This window comes from Oncorhynchus masou, chromosome 5 (genome assembly GCF_036934945.1).
Source record: "Oncorhynchus masou masou isolate Uvic2021 chromosome 5, UVic_Omas_1.1, whole genome shotgun sequence".
Classification (NCBI taxonomy): Eukaryota; Metazoa; Chordata; class Actinopteri; order Salmoniformes; family Salmonidae; genus Oncorhynchus; species Oncorhynchus masou.
In genome coordinates, this window is record NC_088216.1 from 16,603,155 (window position 1) to 16,619,519 (window position 16,365).

At 41.0% G+C, this 16,365-nt stretch overlaps 1 protein-coding gene and 1 long non-coding RNA gene across 4 annotated transcripts; one reads left to right on the plus strand and one right to left on the minus strand.

The window, feature by feature from the left end:
* Positions 1 to 1,006: 1,006 nt before the first annotated feature.
* LOC135534500 (sialoadhesin-like) lies at positions 1,007 to 8,924 on the minus strand. 2 transcript variants are annotated; one of them, XM_064961473.1, is made up of 8 exons: positions 8,819 to 8,924; positions 8,468 to 8,538; positions 4,117 to 4,461; positions 3,204 to 3,407; positions 2,496 to 2,837; positions 2,062 to 2,392; positions 1,901 to 1,964; positions 1,007 to 1,786 (listed from the first exon to the last, which is right to left on the minus strand). In XM_064961473.1, exons 2-8 carry the CDS (start codon positions 8,520 to 8,522, stop codon positions 1,559 to 1,561), a joined length of 1,569 nt encoding a protein of 522 aa, XP_064817545.1. In that variant the 5' UTR covers positions 8,523 to 8,538; positions 8,819 to 8,924; the 3' UTR covers positions 1,007 to 1,558. The 2 variants fall into 2 exon arrangements, with proteins under 2 accessions (XP_064817545.1, XP_064817538.1); XM_064961466.1 differs by having other exon boundaries at positions 3,204 to 3,437; positions 8,819 to 8,922.
* A 344-nt stretch (positions 8,925 to 9,268) lies between these two features.
* LOC135534943 (uncharacterized) lies at positions 9,269 to 10,297 on the plus strand. 2 transcript variants are annotated; one of them, XR_010454775.1, is made up of 3 exons: positions 9,269 to 9,353; positions 9,707 to 9,737; positions 10,096 to 10,297. It is a non-coding gene; the product is annotated as an uncharacterized LOC135534943 (long non-coding RNA). The 2 variants fall into 2 exon arrangements; XR_010454771.1 differs by having other exon boundaries at positions 9,284 to 9,737.
* Positions 10,298 to 16,365: the final 6,068 nt, after the last annotated feature.

Genomic DNA, 16,365 nt, shown 5'->3' on the forward strand with positions numbered 1-16,365 from the left:
ATCAGACCACATGACCTTCTCCCATTCCTCCTCTGGATCATCCAGATGGTCATTGGCAAACTTCAAACAGGCCTGAACCTGCGCTGGCTTGAGCAGGGGGACCTTGCGTGCTCTGCAGGATTTTAATCCATGACGGCGTAGTGTGTTACTAATGGTTTTCTTTGAGACTGTGGTCCCAGCTCTCTTCAGGTCATCGACCAGGTCCTGCCGTGTAGTTCTGGGCTGATCCCTCACCTTCCTCATGATCATTGATGCCCCACGAGGTGAGATCTTGCATGGAGCCCCAGACCGAGGGTTATTGACCGTCATCTTGAATGTCTTCCATTTTCTAATAATTGCGCCAACAGTTGTTGCCTTCTCACCAAGCTGCTTGCCTATTGTCCTGTAGCCCATCCCAGCCTTGTGTAGGTCTACAATTTGATCCCTGATGTCCTTACACAGCTCCCTGGTCTTGGCCATTGTGGAGAGGTTGGAGTCTGTTTGATTGAGTGTGTGGACAGGTGTCTTTTATACAGGTAACAAGTTCAAACAAGTGCAGTTAATACAGGTAATGAGTGGAGAACAGGGGGGCTTCTTAAAGAAAAACTAACAGGTCTGTGAGAGCCGGAATTCTTACTGGTTGGTAGGTGATCAAATACTTATGTCATGCAATAAAATGCAAATTAATGTGATTTTCTGGATTTTTGTTTTAGATTCCGTCTCTCACAGTTGAAGTGTTCCTATGATAAAAATTGCAGACCTCTACATGCTTTGTAAGTAGGAAAACCTGCAAAATCGGCAGTGTATCAAATGCATGTTCTCCCCACTGTAATTACATTTAGAGTTCCTGGCATCATTCATTTGGCTCCTAACTGTTAGAGAGGTTAGCTGTGTCCGCAGTGTCACAGTAGTTAGGGAATAGGATTTCAGACACAGACTATGTGTATGTTTAGTGTGGTGTATGGATGGGATGTTTAAATCACTGATTTATAGTACATTTACTATAAGATCTCATGAATAACGTAGGTTATATTGTGTTATTTAAACCTGGAATCTTTAATGCTGAAACTGTCTGTTTGAGATATGACAACAACAAAGCTACTATAAAAAATGAACAGTTTTTATCCCCTCTGACCATAATAGACCAGTAGAATATGTACTGAACAGTTTGGCCTGTACTTTAATTTAAATAGATAGTTCAAGCCGAAATCAAAGACATTCGAATTGAGGAATTATATAGCAATTTCCAAAAGCATTTAAAAAAAAAGAATTACATTAAAAGCCACAATGTCTATAACCTATGATTGGATTGAATCCCTCCCAATGTCTATAACCTATGATTGGATTGAATCCCTCCCAATGTCTATAACCTATGATTGGATTGAATCCCTCCCAATGTCTATAACCTATGATTGGATTGAATCCCTCCAAATGTCTATAACCTATGATTGGATTGAATCCCTCCCAATGTCTATAACCTATGATTGGATTGAATCCCTCCCAATGTCTATAACCTATGATTGGATTGAATCCCTCCCAATGTCTATAACCTATGATTGGATTGAATCCCTCCCAATGTCTATTGAGCAGCACTGGGGCTGTTGAATTTCAAAGTAGTGTACTGGAAATCCTCGTCCTGTTTCTGGGGGTGAGACGGTGGGACGGTGGAGTCCAGACGCACTTCCTGGTTTCTGTGTTGGATGCTTGCGTAGGTAATGTCATCCTGCTCGTCTGTGTCTGCTCTCTGTGCCGCAGTAGGGGCCATGGCCAGGCCTGAGATGTTGTCATACACTGGATTAGAGTCTCTCTGATGGGGAGAGAAGACAGACAACATGAGCGGTGAAAGATATTACCACAGTCATTGAGTCCATCTATACACAGATGATTACAGTTCTCAGTCAACTGACTCCAAAAAACTCACCTGTCCGTTCTCTACTGTGTCTCTTCTGTCTCTTGTGTCAGAAGTGGATTTGGAGGCCTTCTTCCTGTTTTGTGAAATAATTAATCAATCAATAGAGCAATATAGATATTTTGATCGATTATACCACAGAATGTGAAAAGGGATAAATTCATCTCACTCACCTGAACCACATGAACCCAAAGAGACAGAGTATGAGAATTAGAATAACCACTATGACTCCTACAACTGCATTCTTCAAAGACTTTGGCTCCCCAAAGAATGTAACAGGAGAACGGAGATTCTCGTAGCCTTTAACACCACAGGAGTAACTGCCTGCGTCCACACTGCTGATTTGGTCTAAGTAGAGGTAGTTATCTTGGGTGTTTGGGTTGGTGAGAAGTTGTCCGTTCTTGTACCAGATGTAGGTGGGGTTGTCAGTTAGAGTACAGGTGGAGCTACAGGTCAGTGTCACCTTCCCTTCCTCTGTGCCAGGAGTCTCCTTCACCTGCAGGTCTGAAAAGGGAGAAATGAAGACAAAATAACACAATCATCATTATTTCCACCAATGAGATAATGACTTAGACTAGATGATATAATACTGTAAGGACAGTATTACCTGTGACAATCAGAGTTATTCCAGGGAAGCTGTTTCCCCATTTTACCGCAGTTGTTGTAAATCTAAACTTATATTCAGCAGAGTCACTCTCTCTCAGGTCTGTGATTCTCAGGGTGGAGTCCTTGTCTGTAGTTGGTTGGTACTTCACACGACCTGCATACTCTGGGTCCTGGCTTAGATCTGTAGTAACTCCAGACTCCCATTTGTTGAACCAGGACACTTCTGTGACGTTATGCCAGCTGGGATGTCTATACGTGCAGGTAATGTCCACTGTTGACCCCTTCAAGGCACAGATACTCCTCTTGGTGTAAGTCACATTCAAACAGCTCTGACCATGAACACCTGAAACAAAATGTATCTTATCAATTCCTCAAATGATAATGAGATGATTTCAAGTGTTTAAGATGTATTGGACTGGTTCGTTTAACATGAATAAATTATATAGACACATACAGAGCATTCAGAAAGTATTCAGAACCCTTGACTTTTTTTTACATTTTGTTACGTTACAGCCTTAATCTAAAATGGAATAACTAGATAACATCCCATCAACAATTTCTACCTTGTATATTATACCATATACGTTCTACTAGTGTTACTATCCAAGAGTGCACAGATTTGTCTGTTTTCCCCACATGTTCTACTATTGGTCCACAGGCCTTAATGATAGAGACTTAAGATGATTATTATAGGTGAGTCCAGACTCACACACTGTAGGAGCGAGAAAATCCTCATGGTCTTTTACAGCACAGGAGTAACTGTCTGCAGAGTAACCCCAGACCACTAGAGTATTACTGGAGTATTGTTGGGAAGTAGGGTCATGGAGATGTTGTCCGTTCTTGTACCAGATGTAGGTGGGGTTGTCAGTCAGAAGACAGGTGGTGCTACAGGTCAGTTTTCCCTTCTTTTCCTCTGTGGAGGAAGACACCTTCACCTGCAGCTCTGAATAATAATTATTAGAACTTGCGATATGATATTGTACTGGATTACAATTAAAATATTTGTATAAGTAGTTGTGGTAGATATTATATATTACCTGTGTTAGTAGTTATAGTAGTAGATATTATATATTAGCTGTGTTAGTAGTAGATATTATATATTAGCTGTGTTAGTAGTTATAGTAGTAGATATTATATATTACCTGTGTTAGTAGTTGTAGTAGTAGATATTATATATTACATGTGTTAGTAGTAGATATGATATATTACCTGTGTTAGTAGTTATAGTAGTAGATATTATATATTACCTGTGTTAGTAGTTATAGTAGTAGATATGATATATTACCTGTGTTAGTAGTTATAGTAGTAGATATATTACCTGTGTTAGTAGTTATAGTAGTAGATATTATATATTACCTGTGTTAGTAGTTATAGTAGTAGATATGATATATTACCTGTGTTAGTAGTTATAGTAGTAGATATGATATATTACCTGTGTTTGTAGTTATAGTAGTAGATATTATATATTACCTGTGTTAGTAGTTATAGTAGTAGATATGATATATTACCTGTGTTTGTAGTTATAGTAGTAGATATTATATATTACCTGTGTTAGTAGTTATAGTAGTAGATATGATATATTACCTGTGTTTGTAGTTATAGTAGTAGATATTATATATTACCTGTGACAGTCAGAGTTGTTCCAGGGAAGCTGTACCCCCATTCTGCATACTGTGTTTTAAATCTGAACTTGTACTCAGCTGAATCTCTCTCTCTCAGGTCTGTGATTCTCAGGGTGCAGTCTTTCTCTTTAGTTCCAAGGTACTCAGCACGACCTGCATACTCTGGCACCGAGCTCAGGATTTTAGGTGCCTCCTTATATTTCTCCTGGATATACCAGTTTGGTTCTGAGACTACATGATAACTTGGATGTTGATATGTGCAGGGCAGTTCCACTGTTGACCCCTTCAAGGCACAGATACTCTGATGGATGTAAGTCACGTTGAAACAGTTCTGACCCAGAACACCTAAAACAGTGTAGGCCCAATCATTTATTAATTTCGTTTGAATTATTATTATTACACTGAACAACAATAGAATCACAATAATAAACAATTTCTAAGATTTTACTGAGTTACAGGTCATATAAAGAAGTCAGTCAATTGTTCTAAATGAATTAAGCCCTAATCTATGGATTTCACATGACTGGGAATACAGATATGCATCTGTTGGTCACAGATACCTTACAAAAGGTACCCAGTGCCTGGTGTGACCACCATTTGCCTAAGCAGTGCGACACATCTCCTTCACATAGTGTTGATACGGCTGCTGATTTCGACCTGTGGAGTGGCTGTGCAAAGTTGCTGGGTATTGGCGGGAACTGGAATATGCTGTCGTACATGTCGATACAGAGCATCCCAAACATGCTTAATGGGTGGCATGTCCGGTGAGTACGTAGAGCATGGAAGAAATTAGAATTTTTCAGCTTCCAGGAATTGAGTTCAAAAAATTGCCATCAATGAAATGCAATTATGTTCATTGTCTGTACCTTATGTCTGCTCATACTATAACCCCACTGCCACCATGGCACTATGTTCACAACGATGATATCAGCAAACCGCTGGCCCACATGACGCAATACACTCTGTCTGCCATCTGCCCGGTACAGTTGAATTTGGGATTCGTCCGTAAAGAGCACACTTCTCCAGCATGTCAGTGGCCATCAAAGTTAGAGCATTTGTGTAGGTAGAGGTAGAGGTAGAGCACTTCCCTTTGTGTAGCAATATTACATTTTTAAAAGCCTGTTATAGTAAATGAAGTGCCCTTTTAATATAGACAACATGAAGAATTCAATAAATCTGATTGCCCTCTTAAGGTCAATGCCCCGCGGAAATCTAATTAGCACAGTACAAAAATCCCCATCAACATCCTTCTATTTAAGATAGAGATGTGCTTTTTTGCATTGGATGAGTCTCAATCCAACGCGTCTGCCTATTTCGCACTTCTGCATCTGCTGTGACAGGTGACAGAGCTACAGCGGTGTCTTCTCACCAAATCATCTGAAGCGTCCGAACGGTCTAGGAAGTCCAGAGGTCTCACAAGACTCGTCTGAAGGTCCACCGTACCAGTTAAACATGAATGGAAGTATATATGGACACTGATTAGTGCCAAAACTAAAGAGTTAAATACATGTAAAAATATATATATAATAATAATCCTGATCTCTCAGATATACAGTACCAGTCAAAGGTTTGGACACACCTACTCATTCAAGGATTTTTCTTAATTTTTACTATTTTCTTGTCACGCCCTGACCTTAGAGCCTTTTTATTTCTCTATTTGGTTAGGTCGGGGTGTGATTTGGGTGGGCATTCTAGTTGTTTTATTTCTTTGTTAGCCGGGTATGGTTCCCAATCAGAGGCAGCTGTCTATCGTTGTCTCTGATTGGGAATCATACTTAGGTAGCCTTTTTTCCACTTGTGTTTGTGGGAACTTGTTTTTGCATAGAACTTGTTTTTGCATAGCTTTTGTATTTGTTGTTTTGTCGGCGTTCAGTTTTAAAAATCATGAACACTTTCCACGCTGCACTTTGGTCTCATTCATCTAACGACGGAAGTAACATTTCTACATTGTAGAATAATAGTGAAGACATCAAAACTGTGAGAGTGTGCAATGCTGTCATCAAGGCAAAGGGTGGCTACTTTGAAGAATCTCAAATATAAACTATATTTGTATTTGTTTAACACTTTTTTGGTTAGTTCATGATTCCATATGTGTTGTTTCATAGTTGTGATGTCTTCACTATAATTATACTATGTAGAAAATAGTAGAACTAAAGAAAAACCCTTGAATGAGTAGGTAGGTCCAAACTTTGGACTGGTACTGTAGATCTGATACTTCAGAACAAACTTCCTTTCGATTTGGTTTTGAAACGATCTGTTCTATGTAGTGAATCTGTTAATCAATGTGATTGTATGGGCTAACAGCTGTAAGTGATTTATTTCATTTTGGGGGGGGGGGTGCTTTAAGGAGTCTTAGAATTCAATATCAAGTAGTAAAATTATCCTTGGTATGGCCTTCTTAAAACAATTACATGTAACTTAGTTGAATATCTAATAGTTAAATCATTGTGTAATAGCAGGCGAGCTGGTTCTACTCTTTTTACCCATTTTCTGGTGTTTTGGAAAACTGAGCGGGACGAGAATAACACGTCAACCCTGTTACCCATAGATAGACAGGATAGAATAACACGTCAACCCTGTTACCCATAGATAGACAGGCTAGAATAACACGTCAACCCTGTTACCCATAGATAGACAGGCTAGAATAACACATCAACCCTGTTACCCATAGATAGACAGGCTAGAATAACACGTCAACCCTGTTACCCATAGATAGACAGGCTAGAATAACACGTCAACCCTGTTACCCATAGATAGACAGGCTAGAATAACACGTCAACCCTGTTACCCATAGATAGACAGGCTAGAATAACACGTCAACCCTGTTACCCATAGATAGACAGGCTAGAATAACACGTCAACCCTGTTACCCATAGATAGACAGGCTAGAATAACACGTCAACCCTGTTACCCATAGATAGACAGGCTAGAATAACACGTCAACCCTGTTACCCATAGATAGACAGGCTAGAATAACACGTCAACCCTGTTACCCATAGATAGACAGGCTAGAATAACACGTCAACCCTGTTACCCATAGATAGACAGGCTAGAATAACACGTCAACCCTGTTACCCATAGATAGACAGGCTAGAATAAACAACCCTGTTACCCATAGATAGACAGGCTAGAATAACACGTCAACCATGTTACCCATAGATAGACAGGCTAGAATAACACGTCAACCCTGTTACCCATAGATAGACAGGCTAGAATAACACGTCAACCCTGTTACCCATAGATAGACAGGCTAGAATAACACATCAACCCTGTTGCCCATAGATAGACAGGCTAGAATAACACGTCAACCCTGTTACCCATAGATAGACAGGCTAGAATAACACGTCAACCCTGTTGCCCATAGATAGACAGGCTAGAATAACACGTCAACCCTGTTACCCATAGATAGACAGGCTAGAATAACACGTCAACCCTGTTACCCATAGATAGACAGGCTAGAATAACACGTCAACCCTGTTGCCCATAGATAGACAGGCTAGAATAACACGTCAACCCTGTTACCCATAGATAGAAAGGCTAGAATAACACGTCAACCCTGTTACCCATAGATATACAGGCTAGAATAACACGTCAACCCTGTTACCCATAGATAGACAGGCTAGAATAACACGTCAACCCTGTTACCCATAGATAGACAGGCTAGAATAACACGTCAACCCTGTTAGCCATAGATAGACAGGCTAGAATAACATGTCAACCCTGTTACCCATAGATAGACAGGCTAGAATAACACGTCAACCCTGTTGCCCATAGATAGACAGGCTCGAATAACACGTCAACCCTGTTGCCCATAGATAGACAGGCTAGATATGTTTTAACAATTAAAACATTTTTGTGAAGCTTGCTTTCGAATGCAACTCTCTTTTGCAGACAACAACCTTCCATTCTCCTTATCACAAGGGGATTAACAGCGGATTTAAGATGAAATCGTCAACCCTGTTATGTTCAACCCTGTTATGTTCAACCCTGTATCTTTATTTGGAACTTAAGAGGCACTAACTGTAGTCATTTTTTATTAAATCTCTTGAGATGAGAAAACACATTTTATTAAGTTGAACACGTGCTCTTTGACAGAATGTTAAAATTACGTGAAATCTGAATAATCTTTTGACCAAGATACACTTCTTAGAAGGCACCGAATTGGTGGAACGACCCAGCTTCTGAAGGGAAATGGGAATGCCTAAAAGACCCCTGAACACACCAGAATATTCATATTCATGTTGTCCTGAACAGTCTCATGGCATTTTGTAATTGTCTGTAGATGTAATAGCAACAAGGATAGCTATCATAAGAAGACTATTACAAATCTAAGAACGTGACCATACAGTACCTGCCATTGACAAGAGAAAGACCACAAACACACTTCCTGGTTTTCTCAATGCCATTGTTGCATCACCCACCCTGTAGTGTTAGAAACATAAACAACAACTCACTCTATACCTAGTGAATAACTACTCCTTATAAATGAATTAAGAGGTAAACAATTATTTATTGAACAGAGCTGTCTATAGCACTGTATACACATAATAATCATTTTATTGCTCAAAATCTGTTTTATTCTTACAATCCTATAGCATTGAGACATGAGTCCCTAGTATTATCATTAACCAGAATAATATGGTTAATCACTAAAAACATACTACCAAACACAATTTTATAAGATATATTCAAGTGTACTTACAGAGCAAAGTGGAGAGGTTTTGTAAGACAACTCACTGGCAGTATGAAAACAAGAAGTAAGTGAGTGGTTGACACATGATGTGGTCAGGGCACAAGTTGCTGTAATTTCCTTCCTTTTCATGCAAAAAGACAACTACTTTTGGACGGTTTTCAGGCAGAACACTTTTCAGAAGTTGCATCACGGCTGACAAAAAAATGTTTTGCATGGCGGCATTTGCCCCAGCACATTAGATTCTGTTTAATAAAATAGTTAGACGCAAAGGGGACAAACTGCTGTTTTTTAAACCGATTTGCCTCATGATTTTGTCAACTCACACATAAAGATTGCTGCTGCAGGCTCTTTGTATGTCTTGACCAATCAGATTAATTGAAATCGCAAGTCGCACGGTTTGGGCACAACCCACAAAGGTCAAGGAGCGCACTCTACTGTCCTCCTTTATTTATTTAGTAAGCATGATAACACATCAGTCCAGACAGACAGAAGTACCCGCTTGAGAGAGAAATTTGCAGAAGAATAAGCAATAACTTTGCAAAATGTATAATGATTATTTATTTACTATATTATGTTCAAATGTTAAACAATTTACTTTCATATGAATTTTGAATTAAAATGTTGATTAACTGTTGTTTATCAGCCCATTGCTAATTAAGCTAGCTAACACTTCGGACGCAATAGCTAGCTAATGCTAGTAGGCAACCTCGTCCTGCTTATCGGGTGTTTAGAGATCAACAACTCAACTAACATGGCCTTGTTGTAGATTCAGTAATGCATCAGTTGTGAAGACCCGGACAGTTTTAAAATCATGAATTGGTGAACATGCTAGCCAGCTAAATACATTTCCCCCATTTGTTTCCTGATCGCGTTTCACTCCATTGCATTGGCTTGCAGGAGAAAACAGTCGTGCCCGTCTTGTTTGCAGGTAAGACATGTTAAAAAATAAATGCCATCTGATGAAATAGTGGCAAATGCAGCCAACTATTTTATTAGATCTAGGCTTGCAAGCCAGCCAAGTTATTTGTGCATTCACTGTTGATGAGTCTGTTTAGCTACTTTGCTAGCTAGCAGCATGCAGTGTCTGATTGGGTTTGATGTTACCAGTTAAAATTAAAGATTGTTTTTCTACTCTCATTCTAAACTGACCAAGCCTATGAAAAACTTAACAAAACTATTGCACATTTAATAAAGGTAGTTGAGGCTTCAGAAACATGAATCAGCACTGAGATTTGGTCAGTGAGGTTAATTTCTCCCCCCTTGTCTCTGCTTGTTCCACCTTGAAGGACACCTGACCCTGTCACCCTGCAGATGTAAGGAACTTGTTGTGAACCTCCCAGCCACCAGGGATGATCCCCATATCCAAGGATGTTATTAAGGACTGTGCAATATCACAATGTTAGAAATGGATTCACCAGTTATTGTTTATCATGCAGATTTGTCTGAACATTGTAATTTATGAAAGTCATTATTAAATACAGACATGAATTTCTGTCCCAGGGAATTGTACTATGTGCACATCTTCAATTTAGATCACAATGATTTCAATGAGTTGTTAGTAAAGGGCTGGAACAGAAACGTGTAAACTCCTGTCCTGTGGCGGTCATGACAAACCATGTAAGGAACAATCTTATGAACGTTATAGGTTCATCTCCTGGAGATGTCACTCACGTGGGAATGACTTATTTTGTACAATGGACGGTGTATTAAGGACTCGTGCACAGGTACAGAAAAAACTATAAAAGTGTAACATTTATTCCAAATTGCAAGTGATGCCTTCACGTGTTTTGGTTTTGAGAAATCAACAGAAGAAAGGCCTCAATAATATTACCATGCTGTATTCATTTAATTGAATATATATCCTATTTGATATGCATTTAAATATACTGAACAAACATATAAACACCTCATGCAACAATTTCAACAACTTTACTGAGTTACAGTTCATGTAAGGAAATCAGTCAATTGAAAGAAAGTTATGGATTTTACATGACTGGGAATATAAATGTGCATCTGTTGGTCACATATACACTATATATACACACAAAAGCATGTGGACACCCCTTCAAATGAATGGATTTATCCACATCCGTTGCTGAAAGGTGTATACAGTGCATTCAGGAAAGTATTCATACCCCTTGACATTTCCACATTTTGTTACATCCTTGTTCTAAAATGGATTAAATTGCTTTTTTCCCTCATCAATCTACACATAATATCCCATAATTACATAGCCTCATGGCTTGGTTTTTGCTCTGACATGCACTGTCAACTGCGGGACCTTATATAGACAGGTGCGTGCCTTTCCAAATCTTGTCCAATCAATTGAATTTACCACAGGTGGACTCCAATCAATGGAAACAGGATGAACCTGAGAAAAATGTTCAGTCTCGTAGCAAAGGGTCTGAATAACAATGTAAATAAGTTATTTCTGTTTTTATTTTTTAAATTAATTTTCGACTATTTCTAAAGAACTTTTCACCTTCTGATTATGGGGTATTGTAATTAGATGAAGGATTTGTATTGTTTTTTAAATTCCATTTTAGAATAATGCTGTAACATAACAAAATGTGGAAAAAGTCAAGGGGTCTGAATACCTTCTGAATGCACTGAAAAATTGAGCACACAGCCATGCAATTTCCATAGACAAATATTGGCAGTAGAATGACATTACTGAAGAAATCAGTGACTTTCAATGTGGTACCATCATAGGATGCCACCTTTCAAACAAGTCAATTTGTCAAATTTCTGTCCTGCTAGAGCTGCCCCAGTCAACTGTAAGTGCTGTTATTGTGAAGTGGAAACATCTAAGAGAATCATTGGCTCTGCCAGGAAGTGGTAGGTCACACAAGCTCACAAAACGGGACCGCTGAGTGCTGAAACGAATAGAATGTAAAAATTGTCTTTCCTCGGTAGCAACACTCACTACCAAGTTCCAAACTGCCTCTGGAAGCAAAGTCAGCACAGGAAATGTTTGTTGGGAGCTTCATGAAATGGGTTTCCATGGCCGACCATCCGCACACAAGTCTAACATCATTATGCGCAATAATAAGTGTTGGCTGGAGTGGTGTAAAGCTCGCCGCCATTGGACGCTGGGGCAGTGGAAATGTGTTCTCTGGAGTGATGAATCATGCTTCAGCATCTGGCAGTCTGACAGACTAATCTGGATGCCAACTGTAAAGTTCGGTGGAGGAGGAATAATGGTATGGGGCTGTTTCTCATGGTTCCTGCTAGGCCCCATAGAACACAGACTGCGAGCCAGGCCTAATCACCCAACATCAGTGCCCGACGTAACTATTGCTCTTGGCTAAATAGAAGCAAGTCACCGCAGCAATGTTTCAACATCTAGTGGAAAGCCTTCCCAGAAAAATTATAGGCTGTAATAGCAACAAAGGTGGGACCAGCTCCATATTAATGCCCATGATTTTGGAATGAGATGTTTGACGAGCAGGTGTCCACATACTTTTGGTCATGTAGTGTATGTTAGTGCTGGGCTGGGCTGGAGCAGAAGTCTGCACATCCAGCATACCTTCAGGAGAAGGATTGGCCTGCTACAGTTGTGATACGTTTGTAGCTTACATTGTGTGTGACTTTTAACTTTGTTGTATACAACATTTGTCTAGTTAGAGAAACAGACGCCTCACAAGTCCTCAAGTGGCAGCTTCATTAAATAGTACCCACAAAACACCAGTCTCAACGTTAACAGTGAAGAGCGACTCCGGGATGCTCCTCTGTCCAGTGTCTGTGTTCTTTTGCCCATCTTAATCTTTTCTTTTTATTGGCCAGTCTGAGATATGGCTTTTTCTTTGCAACACTGCCTAGAAGGCCAGCATCCCGACGTCGCCTCTTCACTGTTGACGTTGAGACTGGTATTTTGCGGGTGCTATTTAATGAAGCTGCCAGTTGAGGATTTATGAGGCGTCTGTTTCTCAAACTAGGCACTCTAATGTACTTGTCCTCTTTCTCAGTTGTGCACCGGGGCCTCCCACTCTTCTTTATATTCTGGTTAGAGACAGTTTGCGCTTTTCTGTGAAGGGAATAGTACACAGCGTTGTAAGAGATCTTCAGTTTCTTGGCAATTCCTCGCATGGAATATCCTTCATTTCCCAGAACAAGAATAGGCTGACGAGTTTCAGAAGAAAGTCTTTGTTTCTGGCCATTTTGAGACCCGTAATCGAACCCACAAATGCTGATAATCCAGATACTCAACTAGTCTAAAGAAGGCCAGTTGTATTGGTTCTTTAATCAGGACAACAGTTTTCAGCTGTGCTAACATAATGGTAAAATGGTTTTCTAATTATCAATTAGCCTTCTAAAATGATAACTTGGATTAGATAACACAACGTGCCTTTGGAAGACCGGTTGTGATGATTGCTGATAATGGGCCTCTGTACACCTATGTAGATATTCCATTAAAAAATCAGTTGTTCCCAGCTACAATAGTCATTTACAACATTAACAATGTCTACACTGTATATCTGATGAATTTTATGTTATTTTAAATGGTCAAAAACAGTTTTTTTTCTTCTTTCTTTTGAATGGTAGTGTAAATATATGGTACCAGTCAAAAGTTGACACACCTACTCATTCAAGGGTTTCTTTGTTTTTACTATTTTCGACATTGTAGAGTAATAGTGAAGACATCAAACCTATGAAATAATACATGGAATCATGTAGAAACCAAAAAAAGTGTTAAACAAATCAGAACACATTTTATATTTGAGATTCATCAAAGTAGCCACCCTTTGCCCTTGACAGCTTTGCACACTTGGCGTTCTCTCAGCCAGCTTCATGACGTAGTCACCTGGAATGCATTTCAATTAACAGGTGTGCCTTCTTAAAAGTTTTTTAATTTGTGAAGTTTTTGAGCCAATCAGTTGTGTTATGACATGGTAGTGGTGGTATACAGAAGATAGCCCTATTTGGTAAAAGACCAAGACCAAGATTTTTTGGCAAGAAGAGCTCAAATAAGCAAAGAGAAATGACAGTCCATCATTACTTTAAGACATGTCAATACAGAACATTTCAAGAACTTTGAAAATTTGTAGTTGAAGTGCAGTCACAAAAGCCATCAAGCGCTATGATGAAACTGGCTCTCATGAGGACCATCACAGGAAAGGAAGACCCAGAGTTACCTCTGCAGTTCATTAGAGTTACCAGCTTCAGATTGCAGCACAAATGAGTTCAAGCAACAGACACATCTCACATCAACTGTTCAGAGAAGATTGCGTGAATCAGGCCTTCCTGGTCAAATTGCTGCAAAAAACCCACTACTTATCAGGTATGAAGGGAAGACCCAGATGCAGACCCCGTCGAATAAACAATAGTTTAATGTTCCACAGGGGCAGGCAATAGACAGGTCAAGACAGGCAGGGGTCAGAAAACCAGAGGTCCTGGAAAGAGGAGACAAAGGGCTGTGAGACATAGGTTTAACTTGGGACACATGACAGGTGGGGTGTACACGAAGGGTACGGGTCAACAGAAGACTAACAGCAGAGGGACTAATCATTTTAGAGATGGGAAACTGGCCAGTAAACCGGTGGGAGAGGTTTGTGGGATTCCACCCAGAGGGGGAGATCCCGGGTAGATAGCCATAGTTTCTGCCCGAGACGATACCGAGGAGCCGATGTCCGATGGCGATCCGCTTGTCGTCGATACCTGGAGGTGGTCTTAACTTCTTATGTCTTGGGGGCAGTATTTCAACGTCTGGATGAGAAGTGTGTCCAAAGTAAACTGCCTGTTACTCAGGCCCAGAAGCGAGTATATGCATATAATTGGTAGATTTGGATGGAAAGCATTCTAAGGTTTCCAAAACTGTTAAAATAATGTCTGTGAGTATAATAGAACTGATATGTCAGGCGAAAACCTGAGGAAAATCCATCCAGAAAATGGGATTTGTTTGATGTGGGTATTTTCAATTGAATGCCTATAGAGTATTTAATGGTTAAGACCCAGATTGCAGTTTCTAATGGCTTCCACTAGAAGTCAACAGTCTTTAGACATAACTTCATGCTTGTTTTCAGAAGACCTTTCTGTCAGTGGACTGTAGAATCACGCAGGTGCTGGTTTGCATGGTGATAGAGTGCGTGCCCTTCGTTGTTTTTCATTTCTATTGAATAAGCTGTTGTCCAGTTTAAATATTATCGATTATTTAGACAATTGACAACCCGAGGATTAATTATAAACATCGTTTGACATGTTTCCATGAACTTTACCAGTACTATTAGGATGTATTCATCTGCATGTTTTGACCACATTTGAGCCAGTGGATTACTGAACAAAACGCGCCAACAAAACTGAGTTTTTGGGATATAAAGAGAGACTTTATTGAACAAATTTTTTATGAATGTTTATTATGACTATTTCTGTATTTTGAAATTTGCGCTCTACAATTTCACCAGATGTTGTCGAGGTGGATCGCTAGCGGTACGCCTGCGCCAGAAAGGTTAAGGAGGACCGACTGGGTTCTCCTATGTGTACAACAACAGCGGCGGACAAACATCTGGCAGGAGGTACGCCGACCTCTTCCTCCTGCTTGGGGAAGAGTGGGGGCTGATACCCCAGGGAACATTCAAAGGGCGATAGGCCTGTGACAAAGCAGGGAAGGGCGTTGCGTGCGTATTCCACCCACACAAGCTGCTGGCTCCAGGTGGTGGGGTTGCCGGAGACCAGGCAGAGTAGAGTTGTCTCAAGGTCCTGGTTGGCTCGCTCCGACTGGCCATTGGACTGGGGGTGGAACCCAAAGGATAGGCTGGCCGACGACCCAATGAGGGTGCAGAACGCCTTCCAGAATTGGGACGAGAACTGAGGGCCACTGTCGGAGACCATGTCCACAGGCAGTCCATGGATCTGGAACATGTGCTGCACCATGAGCTGGGCCATCTCCTTGGCCCGAGGGTAGTTTGGGGAGAGGAATGAAGTGGGCGGCCTTGGAAATCCGGTCCATCACCGTCAGGATGACAGTGTTGCCCTCAGAGGGGGGAGACCCGTGACGAAATCCAGGGATATGTGGGACCAGGGACGGTGAGGGACAGGCAGGTTGCAGAAGGCCAGCTGGAGCTTCCCGATGAGTCTTGTTCTGAACACACATGGCACAAGTGTGACGATTGCGGAGACATCAGAGACCATGGTGGGCCACCAAAAGCATCATCACACAAATGCCAGGGTCCACCGGGAGCCCAGGTGGCAGGCAAGCCTGGAGGAATGGGCCCACTCCAGGCCCGCCGAGCAGACAGTGTCAGGCATGAACATCCTGTTATCTGGGCCCACCCCAGGGTTTGGCTGGGACCGCTGCACCTCCCGGACCTGTTTTTCCGATATTATAGATGAGTGCCTTCGCCAGGCACGAAGTGGGAAGGATGGTCTCAGTAGCCGTAGGGTTATAGTGGTGAGACAAGGCATCCGACATTCTTGGACCGCCGCCGGTAGGAGAGGAAAAAGTTGAACCGGGTAAACAGCAGGGCCCATCTCGCCTGCCTGGAGTTGAGGCGCTTGGCGGTGCGGAGATACTCCAGGTTTTTGTGATCGGTCCACACAATAAATGGATGTTCCGCCCC

Coding starts and splice junctions, on each gene's coding strand:
- LOC135534500 (XM_064961466.1), bottom strand. CDS start 8,522: ATGGCATTGAGAAAACCAGGAAGTGTGTTTGTGGTCTTTCTCTTGTCA. Junction 2,838..3,203: donor TTTTCTCGCTCCTACAGTGT/GTGAGTCTGGAC, acceptor ATTTTGTTTCAG/GTGTTCATGGTCAGAGCTGT. Junction 2,393..2,495: donor AATAACTCTGATTGTCACAG/GTAATACTGTCC, acceptor CTCCCTTTTCAG/ACCTGCAGGTGAAGGAGACT.